Below are 18,511 nucleotides of genomic sequence, written 5' to 3' on the forward strand. Positions count from 1 at the left end.
GAGCTTCACAAATTAGTGTAGTAGCTTTAAGAAAAGAGCTAGAGCAGTGAAAATTCCCAGTTCCACCATCAGGGCAATAATTAAGAATTTCCAATCAACAGAAAATGTTATGAATCTGCCTGGAAGAGGACGTGTGTCTATATCGTCCTAATGCACGGTGAGGAGGAGAATTTGAGTGGCTAAAGACTTTCCAAGGACCACAGCTGGAGAACTGCAGAAAATAATTGAGTCTCAGGGTCAGAAAACCTTAAAGAAATTGTCAAACAGCACCTACATCACCACATGCTGTTTGGGAGGGTTTCAAGAAAAAATATCCTAGCTCTTCCAAAAACAATCTCCAGCATATTCAGTTATCAGACACGACTGGAACTTCAAATGGGCCTGGCTTCTATGGTCAGATGAAGCTAAAAAAATTACCTTTTTAGCAGCAAACACTCAAGATGAGTTTGGTGAACACAGGGATAAAAAGTACCCCATGTGTACAATGAAATATACTGCTGTATTTTTAATGTTGTGGGCCTTTATTTCTTCTGGAGGTCCTGGACATCTTGTTAGACACATGGCATCATGGATTCTATCAAATACCAACAGATAAAAAATCACTAAGTGACTGACTCTGTTAGAAATCTTATAAAGGGCCATGTTTGGATCTTCCAACCGTACAATAATCCAAACACAAACCTCAAAAACTGCACAAAAATGGGTCACTGAACACAAAACCAAGCTTCTGCTATGGTCATTCCAGTCCTCTGACCTGAACCCTGTAGAAAACGAGGGAGGTGACCTGAAGAGAAGAAGCACCGTCATGGAGCTGTGAATCTAAAGGATCTGGAGAGATTCTGGATGAAGGAATGGTCTCTGATCTCTTGTCAGGTGTTCTCTAACCTCATCAGGCATTATAGGAGAAAATTTAGAGCTGTTAAACTGGCAAAGGGAGGTTTCAAAAAGTATTGAATAAAAGGGTGCCGTTAATTGTGGCCAATGTGTATTAGAGAAAAAACATTTATTTCATAATGATATTTCCCCCTATTTTAAAATCTTATTATCCAATGAAAGGTTAGATTTCTGTGAATTATTTTAATAAAAGATCAAAAGGATTAACCATGCAGATTAATTTTCTTTGATCATATTTACCAAGGGTGCTGATATTTTTGGCCATATATATATATATATATATATATATATATACAGTCCCCTCCAAAAGTATTGGAACAGTAAGGCCAATTCCTTTATTTTTGTTGTAGACTGTAAACATTTGGGTTTGACATCAAAAGATGCATATGAGATGAGAAATTAACATTTCAGCTTTTATTTACAGGTATTTTCATCAGGATCTGATACACAATTTAGAAGATAGAACCTTTTGTTTGAACCCACCCATCTTTCATGTATATATATATATATATATATATATATATATACAGATAGGTCCATATATATTTGGACACAGGCACAATTATTTTAGCTTTTGACCAAAACTTATTCAAGTTACGGTTATACAGGGTTGCCAAGTCAGAAAAAATAAAAAAAAATATATATATATATAATATATATATATATATATATATATATATATATATATATATATATATATATATATATATATATATATAAATAAATATATATATATATATATATATATATATATATATATATATATATATATATATATATTCTTCCATAATTCCTTCCAATTCATGCATATGCTGCTGTTTATTTCTAAGGCGTTATTAGGTAAATTGCCAGATTTGATCTGTTTTATCAAATTATACTTATACATGTGTGAAACACTCTTGCTACAGATTCACCCCAAAACAAAGGTGTTATATCCCTGTCAGTGGCACTGTGCAGTATTTCGACGATGCAGTGTATATATATCGTAAGCCAAACTGTGCCCATAAATGGCAAACTGTTTTACTGACACCACGTAGATGTGAGGCCAATCTAAAGACACTAGTGATCTATCTATGCTTGAGCAAATTGCTCAAGTGGAGGAGCCTGGGTGTGGGACAGTAATTAGGAGTAATGCAAGATTGATTCGTACTCAGCGGCAATGCCTTGATTAATGTCAAGCTCTCTGCAAACTGAAAGATGTGTTTTTATTAATCAGAAGGTCTGGTATAATTGCTCTGTGTTTGGAGGGCTGTTTTGGTATGTAAGCCGGTGGATGCTTCTGGCATCTGCTGGGTTCCCTTAGTCAACAGCACCGGGTGCATCTTGTCATGTCCACAGCTCAAAGCCACTACTTGCGTGTTGATTAAATTTCTGCTCTGTCGCAGTTGTTTATTATGTACACACTTCAAAAATTGAATGTGTCACCACCCAAGACAACATATCTGAGAAAACTGCTGCCTTGGAAAAATGAGGGAATCGACATGACAGAAGTTGAGAGGAATTGTAATTGTCTCCTAGTAGTAATGATGACTAGCTAAATAAAGGCTGGGGCTACTGCTGTTTTGATTAAATGTCACACATGAAAAATGAAGCTCAACAAGCGGCCGTCAGAGCTCATGGAATATGCCCTGGGATTTAGCATTCATGGGATCAAAACAGTCCACAAATATATTCTGGCACACCAAAATGTCTGAAATATGTTGGTAAGTGGCATTCTTGTAGTGTAGCTGCTTTTTTTTTTACAAACCTTTTTTCTCCATCAAGCTATTAAATTCATAAGTATGGGTGGCTGACATGCATTGCTTCATGCTGAATGGATTAGCTTTTTAATGTTATTTGGCTTATTACCCAGCCTTGTAAAGCAATCAAAAGAAACGCTACCTGAAGCCATGTTGTCTCACTGAACTAATTGTGAGTTGGAAACAAAGTCATCGGGATTTCAATACAATTATTGAACAGGCAAAAAAAGGATTTTCTTGATTCTTGGTTCCAATCCAGCGCGTAAATGAGACGGAACAGCTCCCTCAATGAGTTGAATCCCATTTGAGCTTTGGGGAAATAAACCTTTATTTCACAATAAAAAGCAATATACTTCTACACATTTCCTTTAGTTTTTAGTTATGTAATCTACATGCATAAATTATATACTTTTTCATGGTTGATTCTAAATGGTCAGTCACAATATTCTGTGACCAAATATTTGTGTATAATTGTCCACTGTCCCTGGTCAGTATCACACAGTTTATCATTTCTGTGGCACTAGCATTCCAAATACAATTGCAAATAAATGTAAAAAATACATTTAAAAAAATAAAATAAAATGTTCTAAATTGGTGCCCATTCTGCCAATGCTTAGATAAATAAGCATCCGCTAGCAATAACTTTTTATTTCAACACTACAGAGCCACTTTGAACACTCTTTGCATTAGTCAAACTACAGAAGCATTACATGTGGTGTTCTTTGCACATTAAATTGCGCTAGGAAAAAGTATTGTGCCATTAAATATTGTTCTCATCACCTCTAACACATTACTGTTTTCCTGTCAAGTTGTTTGCTGAAAGAATGTGAGTGCAACAGATGTCTGTGTTCACCTGTCAAGAAAAGGTACTTTCTTTTTTTATGTGATGTGTGCCAATGCTATCTCATGGCCAATTCGTACATATTTTATGAGGTGACTAATTCATACGTATTTTGTATGATTTGTCTAAACCCCAGTGATGGGTAGGTTTAGGGGCGAATTGGCAGCTTGTAAAATATGTACAATTTAGCAAAAATCGTATGAATTTGTATGAGTGAGGTTGTACGAATTCATATGAATTAGCCACCTCGTAAAATATTAACAAATTGCAGTGAGATCAGGCTGTGTGTGCAGGTGTGAGGAGGTGAAGAGCAGGAACACTTTCAGATGCATTGAGGGCTTTTTGTAGGCAGATGGTGCTGATGTGCTCACCAGGGAAGCAGCTAGAGCAGGGGAGTGGTGGGCAAGCACAGGGTCCTGGATGAAATAAAAGAACTCATTCACTAAAAACTGCATAGATGGTTTATATGCACAGGACAACTTCTCACTAAACAATTCCACCTAGTTCACAACTCACAAATTAATTTATGAATTTATGAAAATATGAATTTATGAAAATATGAATTTATTCATAACCTCATTCAAATTTTAATGAATTTGGAGTATTCTAAATGAGTAACCAACATGCCCATGGTTAGTAATTTGCAAAAAACACACCTTCAAATACGGGCTTTCCACACTTTGTCAGCCAGCATATATTTCTTCATATACAGGTCCTTTTCAAAAAATTAGCATATTGTGATAAAGTTCATTATTTTCTGTAATGTACTGATAAACATTAGACTTTCATATGTTTTAGATTCATTACAACACAACTGAAGTAGTTCAAGCCTTTTATTGTTTTAATATTGATGATTTTGGCATACAGCTCATGAAAACCCAAAATTCCTATCTCAAAAAATTAGCATATCATGAAAAGGTTCTCTAAACGAGCTATTAACCTAATCATCTGAATCAACTAATTAACTCTAAACACCTGCAAAAGATTCCTGAGGCTTTTAAAAACTCCCAGCCTGGTTCATTACTCAAAACCGCAATCATGGGTAAGACTGCCGACCTGACTGCTGTCCAGAAGGCCATCATTGACACCCTCAAGCAAGAGGGTAAGACAGAAAGAAATTTCTGAACGAATAGGCTGTTCCCAGAGTGCTGTATCAAGGCACCTCAGTGGGAAGTCTGTGGGAAGGAAAAAGTGTGGCAGAAAACGCAGCACAACGAGAAGAGGTGACCGGACCCTGAGGAAGATTGTGGAGAAGGACCGATTCCAGACCTTGGGGGACCTGCGGAAGCAGTGGACTGAGTCTGGAGTAGAAACATCCAGAGCCACCGTGTACAGGTGTGTGCAGGAAATGGGCTACAGGTGCCGCATTCTCCAGGTCAAGCCACTTTTGAACCAGAAACAGCAGCAGAAGCGCCTGACCTGGGCTACAGAGAAGCAGCACTGGACTGTTGCTCAGTGGTCCAAAGTACTTTTTTCGGATGAAAGCAAATTTTGCATGTCATTCGGAAATCAAGGTGCCAGAGTCTGGAGGAAGACTGGGGAGAGGGAAATGCCAAAATGCCTGAAGTCCAGTGTCAAGTACCCACAGTCAGTGATGGTCTGGGGTGCCATGTCAGCTGCTGGTGTTGGTCCACTGTGTTTTATCAAGGGCAGGGTCAATGCAGCTAGTTATCAGGAGATTTTGGAGCACTTCATGCTTCCATCTGCTGAAAAGCTTTATGGAGATGAAGATTTAATTTTTCAGCACGGCCTGGCACCTGCTCACAGTGCCAAAACCACTGGTAAATGGTTTACTGACCATGGTATTACTGTGCTCAATTGGCCTGCCAACTCTCCTGACCTGAACCCCATAGAGAATCTGTGGGATATTGTGAAGAGAAAGTTGAGAGACGCAAGACCCAACACTCTGGATGAGCTTAAGGCCGCTATCGAAGCATCCTGGGCCTCCATAGCACCTCAGCAGTGCCACAGGCTGATTGCCTCCATGCCACGCCGCATTAAAGCAGTCATTTCTGCAAAAGGATTCCCGACCAAGTATTGAGTGCATAACTGAACATAATTATTTGAAGGTTGACATTTTTTGTATTAAAAACACTTTTCTTTTATTGGTCGGATGAAATATGCTAATTTTTTGAGATAGGAATTTTGGGTTTTCATGAGCTGTATGCCAAAATCATCAATATTAAAACAATAAAAGGCTTGAACTACTTCAGTTGTGTTGTAATGAATCTAAAATATATGAAAGTCTAATGTTTATCAGTACATTACAGAAAATAATGAACTTTATCACAATATGCTAATTTTTGGAAAAGGACCTGTATATATATATATTTAAATAGTGTAATTTATAGTATGTTTTAGTACAAACATTTTGATAATCATGTTCATGTTTGTACATAGATTTCACATACGTACATATTTGTACACATACATACATATTTCAGCAGTGAGCACACACCATGAGCAGTGGGCAGCCAATGCTGCGGTGCCCAGGGAGCAGTTTGGGGTTCAGTGCCTTGCTCAAGGGTCTCAACTGAGTCGTGGTATTGAGGGTGGAGAGAGTGCTGGTGATTCACTCCCCCCACCAACAATTCCTGCCGGACCTGAGGCTCGAACCCGCATCCTTCGGTTACAAGTCCGACTCTCTATCCATTAGGCCACAACTGCCCCACAATAAGAGCCATTAGTCTTTATTCCAAGATGTTGAGTGGCTTTTGTCTTCATCCTCAAATTTCTGGGTTTCACGTTTTATTATCTGTTCTTTGCTCTGGAGCAATGCTGATCAGTGTCACTTTCACATTTATCTCGAGTCTTGGTTTGAACTAAACCTGCTGAATTGTAGCATTGAATAAAATCTGTCGGCAAGCTTCAGCTTAGCTTGATTTCAACTATTTTTTTTTTTTTTTTTTTTCTTTCAGAGTGTTTTCCACAAACATCAAGTGTGGGTAGTTATTTATGTGCTTTGGGGACTTTCTCCCCTCTCTCCTCCAGAACTGAAAGTCATGTAAATGTTAACTCGATGTTAAGAGTGCTTCTAATCCACATCACAGACCCTCTGTTAGATGAAGACCAATGCAACTTTCACGTTACCCAATTTGAGTTGATTTCCCTGAGTGTGAGCATAAATTCAATTAGTCGATAAATGGTGTTACTTCAGGAAGAGAGGAGATGCATCTAACGCCGCAATTCACTTAACATTCTTCAATCATTGCATCTATCTGCTTTAAAAGGATTATCACTGAGTTGCTGTGCACTTCACCTGTGTGTATAATGGGCTGAGGGTCTTATTTACTAACCCCAATATATTTCCCACCTGTTGGAAATGGCAGGAAATGATTTTATAGCTTGAGGCTATAGTCTCTAGACTGTTAGCACAAACATATTCATAATAAATGAATAGAATACATTTATATTTCTGTTGAAATTCTATAAATTTATTTATTTTATTTTCTTTGTAAACTATTCAAAGACAAATTCGATCCAAACACTGTTCAAAATGGACCGGGAAGTTGTTGTAAAGTAAGCAAATTGATGAATCCAGAATATTCTGAATTCAGTTGAATTTGGATATGAAAAGAGTCTTTTGACAACATTTAACAATTATCAGTGGTACTTTTAGAGATTTGGCTAAATACTTTGACATTTGTAACATTAACCTTCCCATTTTTAAAACACACAATGGCAGTTTTATCCATGGATCTTTTGATTAATTGAAAGGAAATCTGCATCATTGCTTTCCCACGCTTTGTCACAACACAACAAAGTAATGATCAGCACTTGACCTGATAAATATCTAAGCTTCTATCTTGTCCTTTCACAGACGAGCAAAAATGATTCTCAACTGGAAGCTGCATTTGTCACCTTAAGTATGTCCTTAGTTCTTAACTGGATTTGAAACATGGATGGCTAAATAAATTGATTTCCTCTAGGGAATATTTTTTTTTCTTTTCTTTTTTTTAATCGTTGTGTTAAAGCCTTAAGCCTTAATAATACAAGAGCAGTCACATTCCACTCACATGCAGATGTTAACCAATATACCTACTTTGTTTTCAAAGGGGCTCTTAATTGATGTTATTTTCACAAAGGTGTTTTTCCTGTGGAAAAATAAAAAAGTCAATTTTTGTGTGTGTGTGTGCGTGTGCGTGTGCGCATGCGAGTGCGTGTGCGTGTGCGTCTGTGTGTGTGTGTGTGTGTGTGTTAAACTCTTAGATGAGGTTTGGTGGTGTAAAGTATGCATGCAGAGCTTGCTATGAATTGGAGATGCTTTTACTCATGAAATGTTGTGTCTTTCTCTTTTTCCTCCTTCTTTTACCTCTTTCTTTCTCTCTCTTTCATTTTCTCTCAACTGGAGATATTCCATTTTCCAGGTCTGATTTGTATGCAATTTGTTAAGCAGTGGAACTAATTAATGTAATGGGATGAAAAGAAGCGATTTAAGTGCGAATCTGTACAGATGAAGAATGATTCAGGCTTGAAGGAACTGAGTGGAGCAATGCAATATTCACACAAGGGACTAATTTGCTCTTAGTTTTGTCTGTTTTGAGGGACTCACACTCACTTTTTTGTGTTCTCTTATTAGATCTATTTTTATATGTGCTTTTATCCAAATTAGATGACACAGATACAGTGATGAAATTGGTACATTTCTGAATGAAAGTAGTTCCAGATCAAATAGGTCTACACATATCTGTAGTAAAATATTTGTTTTCACATTCATATCAATGACAGTTGCTCATTCGGTTTAGGATTTTCTAATGCTTTTGTGCTTTCTTAAAAACAGATGTGCTAACTAGCTCTAAAGCCCTTGATATATGACAGCGTTATGCTTCAAGCAAAGGCATAAGTAAGCCCGACCATGATTTTCTCAAAACTCTTCTAATATACCTTGTTCAGCAACTTCTTTAAAAGCCTCTATTTGATTCCTGTGAAGGGGACCATAGAGAGAAATCCAGGGACTGACTGTACTTTTTGTTCAAAAACGTATAATATCAAGAGGAGTCACGTGACGTGCTCATGAACCTAGTCGCACTTGAGTAGAGCTCCGTACGTTTGGCCCCTTTTTGCAGATTTTTTTGTTGTTGTTTTATTTTAAGTTTTATTCATTAATAATACTTTCCCTGATGACATACAATCGGAAACAGCAGGAGTTGTCTCCGTCGGCTTCTCCGATTAAGAAGAAGTCCAAGTTACCAACCACGAGCGATATGATGGACAAGATGGCGAACACTGTTACACACTTTGAGGTCATTCTAAGAACCGAGTTGACGGCGATGTGGAACGAGTTCGCTTCTCACATGTCAGTTGTTCTGTCACTATGCTCTAAACTAGATCTTACAGGGGAGATGAGAGAACAAAAGAAAGTCGTTGCAGATCACGATAGGTGCGTTTGAATGGTAACGGGGAGGGTGGGGGGGGGGGTTTAATAGCAGACTCAACTGGTTTCATTTTCAAACTTGTATTTTGTCTTATTATGCAGTAATTCTGTTTGATACCTATGAGCGACCTTAATATTCTGAGTTGTAATATTAATGGTCTAAATGACCCTCACAAACATTCAGGTTTTCTGGATTTTTTGCGAAGAAGAAAGATTGATATAGTGTTAGTTCAAGAATCCCATTTGAAAGAGGAGGATATACACAGGTGTAATAATAAGTTTTATGAAGTGGTATCTCACTCATCTTCGGATACTAAAACCAAGGATGTCCTAATATTGGTGCGGAGGACTTTAAATATTACTATTTTAGATCAAGTTTGTGATAAAGATGGTAGAATAACACATATAAAAACAATGGTGGAGAACAGAAATATTGTATTTTTTTTTTTCAGTTTATGTAGGACTCAGCCCTCACTGGACCTATCATATTTGTTGGGTACTGAGATATGTTTGACTACTTGACATTTTTTTTATGATTGACTTTTGGGACTTCACCTTCACCAAACAAAGAAGTTTACTGTTAGCTGCGCTCACAGCAGCAAAAAAATGCTAGTCAACTGTTGGAATCATCCTCACACAATGGACAGATGAACCTGGACTGTGTATCTTTTGGACATTATCTCGATGGAACTCTCGACTTCTCGTATACATGGATCTAGTGTGAAGGCTGTGGATTTGTGGCATTCGGCTTTTGATGTTGTGTCATCTTTTCTAAAATCTTTGTAAAAATGATTGTATTGTTATTTATTTATCTATTAATATAAATGTATTTGTATTATTATTGTTCATTTTATTTTGCTTATAGTTTTTTTTTTTATATATATATATTTTGGGGGTCTGCCAGGGGAGGGGGGGCATGGGATTTGTACAGCTGCTTTTTGTTTTGGGCTACTGTTCCCGTAAAAAAAAAATCTATAAACAGTTGTTAACAAAAAAAAAAAAAGTATAATATCCAACAATTACTTTCTTTGTTCATTCCAGAGCCAAAAAAAAACACAAGAGGCAATCATCAGGGTCCAATCAGCTTGGAAAATTATACAAAAATTGCCAAAGGTGACAAATCAGATTATGTGAGTGCTGCAGTACAGTTGTTTTTTTTTTTTTTCATACGTTTTAGCACCCCCAGCATCAGAAATAGATGGCATCCTTTATCAGATCGGTATCTTGGTGTCCTTCTGAACCAGGTTTTGTAAAGGTATGTTTTGTGAGCTCACAAGAATAAGAAGGGGGAAGTTGTGGCCTAATGATTAGAGAGTCGGACTCGTAATCCAAAGGTTGTGAGTTCGAGTCTCAGGCCGGCGGGAATTGTAGGTGGGGGGGGGTGAATGTACAGCGCTCTCTCCACCCTCAATACCATGATTGAGGTGCCCTTGAGCAAGGCACTGAACCCACACACCCAGAGCAAGGCTGCCCACTGCTCCAGGTGTGTGTTCCCTGCTGTGTGTGTGTGTGCACTTTGGATGGGTTAAATGCAGAGCACGAATTCTGAGTATGGGTCACCATACTTGGCCGTATGTCACTTCAGTATGGGCCAAACCCCTCATAAACAGTCCATGACTAAACTGTATTTATTTATTTGTTTAGCAGAAAAACGTGTAAAGGATACATACCAAATTTCATACAAATTGGACAAAGATTAATTGACATCAAACTTTTTTTTTTTTAATGGAAGATGATTAATTGTATTTTTATTGTAGCCCAAATATATTTCGGGTTGTTAGTCAAAATGTAAGTGTACTTATTATAGCACTACCTTGTGTCCAAAAATTTTGTGCATAATTAGTGGGCAAGATTTTAGAGAGGGAAAAAAGTGAAGAAAAATAAGAACATTGAACGAATACAACATCAGTTGTACACTGAAAATTATGCTGGAAAACAATTAATTTAAATAAAAGGTAATCACCTCTCTGGTGTTTCTACTTATACCTATGGCCTGAGCACATATCAGGTGTTGTGTGCACAGTACAGCGACTGCTGTCTGTTTGATTGGATGTTTTATGGTCCTGTGAAGCAGACATACCTCATGTCTTTACCCCATGTGTACCTTTCCAGTAGTCATGAAAGTGGGTCAGAATATTCAAGGAAATGTAAATTAAAGGGATTTTCAGTATAGAACCAATTTAGTCCAGCCACAGGGACCCTAATATCTCAATGATTTGACCGTATGAAATCTGTTTAATTTGATTTCTATAATGTGCCAGCATTTCACAAAGAGCTGTATTTCTCTGTAAACTGGCTGGGCTTTGCAAAGATTGTATGTGCCAGATTACTGTGCGTTGATTATGAATATGTTTGCTTGTGGGTGTTGTAATAGAATGAAGGGACAATAAAATACATCAGGACTGTGGAAGGTGTTTCCTAAATCTAGATCTGACTGAGGAAAAATACTGTAAATAAATAACAGCCAAATTTTTGGTGCACTTTGCCACAAGCAAACTTCATTTAGTCTTGCCTGAATGACTACAAAACCACTGTCTGTGTGAAGGTTAATCACAGGGGTGAATGCAATAAACATTTGCACCACTTTTGAGAGCTGTATTTTAGCACAAAAACACATTTATTCAATAACCTTGTGCCGTTTAACCATGCACTTTTTGCCCTTTTAGTTGTTGTCATTCTTTTTAGCACAAACACACCTTTCTATGTTAATTGAGTTTATAGATGGAGTCTTACTTACAAAAGTCAGTGCTATTTGGCTGGTGCAATTAACATCGGGCTGCTTACCAATCAGAGAAACAGTGGAACTGACTCACTAAATGATCGAGAAGAGCATTATAGCCAGGCATATGTCTTGCATGGTGAATACAAGCATATTTTTGGCATTTTAAAAAGCCGATTTATGTGATTTGGGCAAATTTATGGCATTACCTAATTTGCATAATTTCTTTAGTGAATTGAGCATTAAAACAATTCAGACAGCATTTGCAAATAAACAAGTGCTATCAGTGAATGCAATTCTTTCATTGTTAAGAATTCCGGCAAAATGGTTCACGAGCTTACACACCTGAATTCATTCGCTGACATTGAAGATAAAACGTTGTGTCCTCAGGTTTACACGTAACTGCAATTACTGCCTCATCGTCAAGGTCCTCCTTTGTTCAGACGGACTGGCTTGATTCATTGGTCTGAGTGAGATTAGCTTTGGGTTCAAGCTTCTGTGTGAAATCAAGGACATGCAGGTGTGTCAAGCACTTCCATTCATTCCAGCTCACTCACTCTCCATCCTGTTATCATTGCAATTACCTTGGAAATGTCACATATGTTGTAATATGCAAACGTAAGTAACAGTTTTATGAGTCTATATGAAATTATCTAATTTAATTCCCGCATTTAAGGAACAAGGTATTATTTGTATTATTATTGTTCATTTTATTTTGCTTATTGTTTTTTTTTTTTTATATATATTTTGGGGGTCTGCCAGGGGAGGGGGGGCATGGGATTTGTACAGCTGCTTTTTGTTTTGGGCTACTGTTCCCGTAAAAAAAAAAAAAAATCTATAAACAGTTGTTAACAAAAAAAAAAAAAGTATAATATCCAACAATTACTTTCTTTGTTCATTCCAGAGCCAAAAAAAAAACACAAGAGGCAATCATCAGGGTCCAATCAGCTTGGAAAATTATACAAAAATTGCCAAAGGTGACAAATCAGATTATGTGAGTGCTGCAGTACAGTTGTTTTTTTTTTTTTTCATACGTTTTAGCACCCCCAGCATCAGAAATAGATGGCATCCTTTATCAGATCGGTATCTTGGTGTCCTTCTGAACCAGGTTTTGTAAAGGTATGTTTTGTGAGCTCACAAGAATAAGAAGGGGGAAGTTGTGGCCTAATGATTAGAGAGTCGGACTCGTAATCCAAAGGTTGTGAGTTCGAGTCTCAGGCCGGCGGGAATTGTAGGTGGGGGGGGGTGAATGTACAGCGCTCTCTCCACCCTCAATACCATGACTGAGGTGCCCTTGAGCAAGGCACTGAACCCACACACCCAGAGCAAGGCTGCCCACTGCTCCGGGTGTGTGTTCCCTGCTGTGTGTGTGTGTGCACTTTTGATGGGTTAAATGCAGAGCACGAATTCTGAGTATGGGTCACCATACTTGGCCGTATGTCACTTCAGTATGGGCCAAACCCCTCATAAACAGTCCATGACTAAACTGTATTTATTTATTTGTTTAGCAGAAAAACGTGTAAAGGATACATACCAAATTTCATACAAATTGGACAAAGATTAATTGACATCAAACTTTTTTTTTTTTAATGGAAGATGATTAATTGTATTTTTATTGTAGCCCAAATATATTTCGGGTTGTTAGTCAAAATGTAAGTGTACTTATTATAGCACTACCTTGTGTCCAAAAATTTTGTGCATAATTAGTGGGCAAGATTTTAGAGAGGGAAAAAAGTGAAGAAAAATAAGAACATTGAACGAATACAACATCAGTTGTACACTGAAAATTATGCTGGAAAACAATTAATTTAAATAAAAGGTAATCACCTCTCTGGTGTTTCTACTTATACCTATGGCCTGAGCACATATCAGGTGTTGTGTGCACAGTACAGCGACTGCTGTCTGTTTGATTGGATGTTTTATGGTCCTGTGAAGCAGACATACCTCATGTCTTTACCCCATGTGTACCTTTCCAGTAGTCATGAAAGTGGGTCAGAATATTCAAGGAAATGTAAATTAAAGGGATTTTCAGTATAGAACCAATTTAGTCCAGCCACAGGGACCCTAATATCTCAATGATTTGACCGTATGAAATCTGTTTAATTTGATTTCTATAATGTGCCAGCATTTCACAAAGAGCTGTATTTCTCTGTAAACTGGCTGGGCTTTGCAAAGATTGTATGTGCCAGATTACTGTGCGTTGATTATGAATATGTTTGCTTGTGGGTGTTGTAATAGAATGAAGGGACAATAAAATACATCAGGACTGTGGAAGGTGTTTCCTAAATCTAGATCTGACTGAGGAAAAATACTGTAAATAAATAACAGCCAAATTTTCGGTGCACTTTGCCACAAGCAAACTTCATTTAGTCTTGCCTGAATGACTACAAAACCACTGTCTGTGTGAAGGTTAATCACAGGGGTGAATGCAATAAACATTTGCACCACTTTTGAGAGCTGTATTTTAGCACAAAAACACATTTATTCAATAACCTTGTGCCGTTTAACCATGCACTTTTTGCCCTTTTAGTTGTTGTCATTCTTTTTAGCACAAACACACCTTTCTATGTTAATTGAGCTTATAGATGGAGTCTTACTTACAAAAGTCAGTGCTATTTGGCTGGTGCAATTAACATCGGGCTGCTTACCAATCACAGAAACAGTGGAACTGACTCACTAAATGATCGAGAAGAGCATTATAGCCAGGCATATGTCTTGCATGGTGAATACAAGCATATTTTTGGCATTTTAAAAAGCCGATTTATGTGATTTGGGCAAATTTATGGCATTACCTAATTTGCATAATTTCTTTAGTGAATTGAGGATTAAAACAATTCAGACAGCATTTGCAAATAAACAAGTGCTATCAGTGAATGCAATTCTTTCATTGTTAAGAATTCCGGCAAAATGGTTCACGAGCTTACACACCTGAATTCATTCGCTGACATTGAAGATAAAACGTTGTGTCCTCAGGTTTACACGTAACTGCAATTACTGCCTCATCGTCAAGGTCCTCCTTTGTTCAGATGGACTGGCTTGATTCATTGGTCTGAGTGAGATTAGCTTTGGGTTCAAGCTTCTGTGTGAAATCAAGGACATGCAGGTGTGTCAAGCACTTCCATTCATTCCAGCTCACTCACTCTCCATTCTGTTATCATTGCAATTACCTTGGAAATGTCACATATGTTGTAATATGCAAACGTAAGTAACAGTTTTATGAGTCTATATGAAATTATCTAATTTCATTCCCGCATTTAAGGAACAAGGTATGAGTCTATACTTAAAAGCAGGTCTTATCCCCATAGATATGTGTGTTGACTGAGTGTAATTAAAGAAAAGTCAAGTGAAGGTTTATTGTTGTTTCTGTTATAGAGTAATAAAAGAAACAGTTTCTCAAGTGACCTTGGTGGAGAAGCTTAACATGAGCTATGCAACAGCAAATGCAACAATAACGCAATGTTATAGAGTAGGAGATACAATAACCACAACCTATATAAAGAGAGGGGCAATTTAAATTGTCAGTGTAAATAATATATACAGTACATTCAACAAATATAAAACACAGACCATAGTGCTGTTAAACTGTTAAACTGTTGAAAGGAGCATTTATTCCATAGAGAAAACTAGTTATTCCACAGTCTTTGCAGCAGCACACAGACTCCTAAGCTCTGAGGGAGGTTCCCTCTAATGTTTTTACTTTTTCTATCATACCATTTTATCTCATGCTAATTTTGCAATGGTTCAAGTTCACACATGGATTCATCATGTTGACCAACAAAAATCTGCTTGGTTTAAAAGTGATTTTTGTTGTGTGTGTTAGCAGTGCTTCATACATTGCTACACTACTGACAACACTGAACCACAACTTTATGGCTTTTGACCATTTGGCGCATTTGTTCTAGCAATGGGGCTCTTAAGTGCAATGGGTCTATATGAATGATTTTGTTTCTTAACCAACACTATCTGAATTTCTCCCTGTACAAATGAGCTGCCTTCTCCTTTTGTTTTGTGGTGTAGTTCAAACCATTCGTGACCACAATTCAGTAATAATGACCTAAAACATCCAACTTTATTTAGACTGCTGCAGCCCTGTATAAAGATAAGTTAACAAGTTTATAACAAGGAGGTATTTATATACCATCAGCCAAAAATGGAATTTGCTATTGCAAATAAAGAGTTACAAGTACATATTTAGGTTACTTTTTAGACCAAAAATCATAAAATACAAATCAAGCGTAGCGTTAGTTCTGGCAGGTCACGTCAGTCAAGCTTGCATCAGCGGACTCTCACCTGATCCACGTCTAGCTGTAGGAATATGACACCTATCACTACTTCCTTTACAAGGTCCATTCAGTATTATTCAGCAGCTTATCGCTTTGCTCAAAGGCTAATTACCCTCGTCCATCCCCAGCTCCTCCTTTCAGCCACATTCAGAACTTTGCATTCAAAATTCTTGTTTAGTCAGACTCTTTTATTCTGAATTATCTTGTTACATTAAATTGATATTAAGATCATTAATGATATCTACTACATTTATGTTGGTTATGTTCTGTTTACCCTAAGTAGGTTATCGCTTGTCTCCCTTCTCTTATCCATTCTGCATGGATGGGCAGGGGGCTTTTGCCCAGAACACCGCCAGTCCAAACTGTATGTTAATTGTCAATCATCTTTGATGATAGTGGTCCTGACAGAACTAAATAAAAGTTTTTTTTTTTTTTTTGCAGCTATGCAACAACAACAAAAAATCTCAGTAAATACAGCTGCATAAAATATTAACCAAATGCAATTATCACATATTGCTGTGGCTAGCAATCACAGTTCTGCTGAGCTGAAATAAAAGGCTATTTTTTATTGCCCTCTTTGCTGTGAATAATTCATGATATCCTCCAAACAAATTTACAGTATCTTAAGAAGTTATTGCCGAAGATAAGAGTGCAAGATTCAGGCTATTTGGGGAGTCAAGTGATCACTAAAATCTCTTACTGATAGAACAGCTCTCTCATTCTTTTTCTCTCATTCTTTCTCTCTGTGTTTTTCAGGTTGACATGCTTCGGCCAACAAAAATCACAGGCGTTATTACCCAGGGGGCTAAAGACTTTGGACATGTTCAGTTTGTGGGCTCCTACAAGCTGGCTTACAGCAATAACGGCGAGAGATGGTTTATATATCAAGACGAAAAACAGAAGAAAGACAGGGTAAGATTGTTTTCTCGCATACTGCCACATGTCAAAAACTCATATTATTGATGAAAATAACTTTTATCTTTTGACCAAAGGCGCTTTTATCTCAAGGGTGATCTGAATCACCTTTTTTCTGAATCACGTTTTATTTTTTGATTTTTTTTAACTGTCTTTGCATTGTATGTTTTGCTAAACCTAAACACTTGATTTCATAAGCCTGGATTCCATGGACATGTTTACATCCCAAAGTCAATGAAAGAAGCACATCCTTGTCTGATATCAGGGCTGTATATTCTCCTCCATCTTGTCCTGTCAGCACTGTCCCAAGGCACCTTAGTAGACTCTGTTTGTTTATCTCTCTATAGCCTGACTACACCCAGATAACGGTCCAATCTGTCCGGCCTCACTGAAGAGTGTGCCAGAAATGTTTGTTCACAACCCTCTAGTGGGTTACTAACGTCCAGTCCATTGGCCTGAGCTTGTCTTCTGAGGCTTCTTACACTATTCTGAACCTAGCAGTGAAGCAGTTATATGTACATTTTGAAGACATTGCTGAATATATTGTTTTTGAAAAAGAAAAGCCGTCAGGGTTGTTAAAAGGAAAAGCTAAAAAATGGCTGAACCATGGCTTTTAGCAGCAGACATATGTCTGTTTGTGACCTTAATATTTGTGATGTTTGTCACAAAGTCCTGTGTCCATTTTAGTACTGAGATAATCTTTGCAATTGGCTACTGCTATGTGCCATGGTAAGGACAGAGAGCTGGTGAGTATTAGCTGGCACAGGGTCAGGGTCACCTTGGTAAGCCAAGCACAGCATGGATCTTCAGATAAAAATGTGAAAAGACAGAAATGGCCTGCTACGATTGTAATGAGATTATTAAAACCTGATCTGCACCGCAGTGTTTCTCACTTCTTCAGTGATTTTTTTCCCCTCTGTTGTCTCAAAGTTCTTAACTCCAATTATATCATATAAGACTACATTTCACAAAACCTTTATTTAATCATAGTTGCCAATAAGATGCAATATACTGTAATTTCTGGGTAGAGTTTAGAAATCATAATCTGATTCCAAAAGCACGAAAAAAACAAAAAACAGCATATGCTGGTTAGGTATATTTTGAAGCATGGCAGCTGGTTTGAGCTGGTTTAAGCTGGTCCTTAGTTGGTCATGAGCTGGTTTAAACTGGTCCTGAGCTGGTTATAAGCTGGTTTTGAGCTGGTCATGTGCTGGTCTTAAGCAACTAGCTCCTGCTCAGGACCAGCTCATAACAGCTTATAACCATCTGAGGACCACCTTAAGCTCTAACTGTTTTCCTGTGATTTGCTTGCACCACACCTGTCGAGAAAAGAGACCATTTGACAAGCTGTCATTGTTCACAAGAGAGTGGCATTAATGCATTAACAACTAGTTGTTCAGCTTGGTTCTGTAAACACTAGGAGGATTTAATGAAAATTGATTTGTCTGTGGTTGTCTCCAATATAACACACTCTGTATGTAAAGAATGGCATTAACACTCAAAAGAGCACTGACAACCACATTTAGCTGGATTGTGTACCCATGTGTGTTCCATGATCACTTGTATTGTGTTCCTCAAATCTTACACTGCCTTTGGCCAAAACCTAAACTCACCTGAGTGTGCTTAGCCTCAAGAGACTCGCCAAATCATTTGAAACAATAATTTTGGCAACACACTCACATAATGCTTACTTAATCCATATTTTCCAAACAACACCTTAAAAACAGATGTTACCTGTTTCCTGAC

General features: G+C 37.5%; 1 protein-coding gene across 2 annotated transcripts in view; it reads left to right on the top strand.

Moving 5' to 3' along the window:
* The window catches only part of LOC306870094 (EGF-like repeat and discoidin I-like domain-containing protein 3), a 220,377-nt gene that overhangs the window by 191,618 nt on the left and 10,248 nt on the right, over nt 1–18,511 (top strand). For both annotated transcript variants that reach the window (XM_079417163.1, XM_079417164.1), the window contains one exon: nt 16,607–16,762. In XM_079417163.1, the coding sequence (XP_079273289.1) occupies nt 16,607–16,762 (156 nt within the window). The remainder of the gene's footprint in view (nt 1–16,606; nt 16,763–18,511) is intronic.

The sequence above is a fragment of the Barbus barbus genome (assembly GCF_936440315.1).
Source record: "Barbus barbus genome assembly, chromosome: 5".
Lineage (NCBI taxonomy): Eukaryota > Metazoa > Chordata > Actinopteri > Cypriniformes > Cyprinidae > Barbus > Barbus barbus.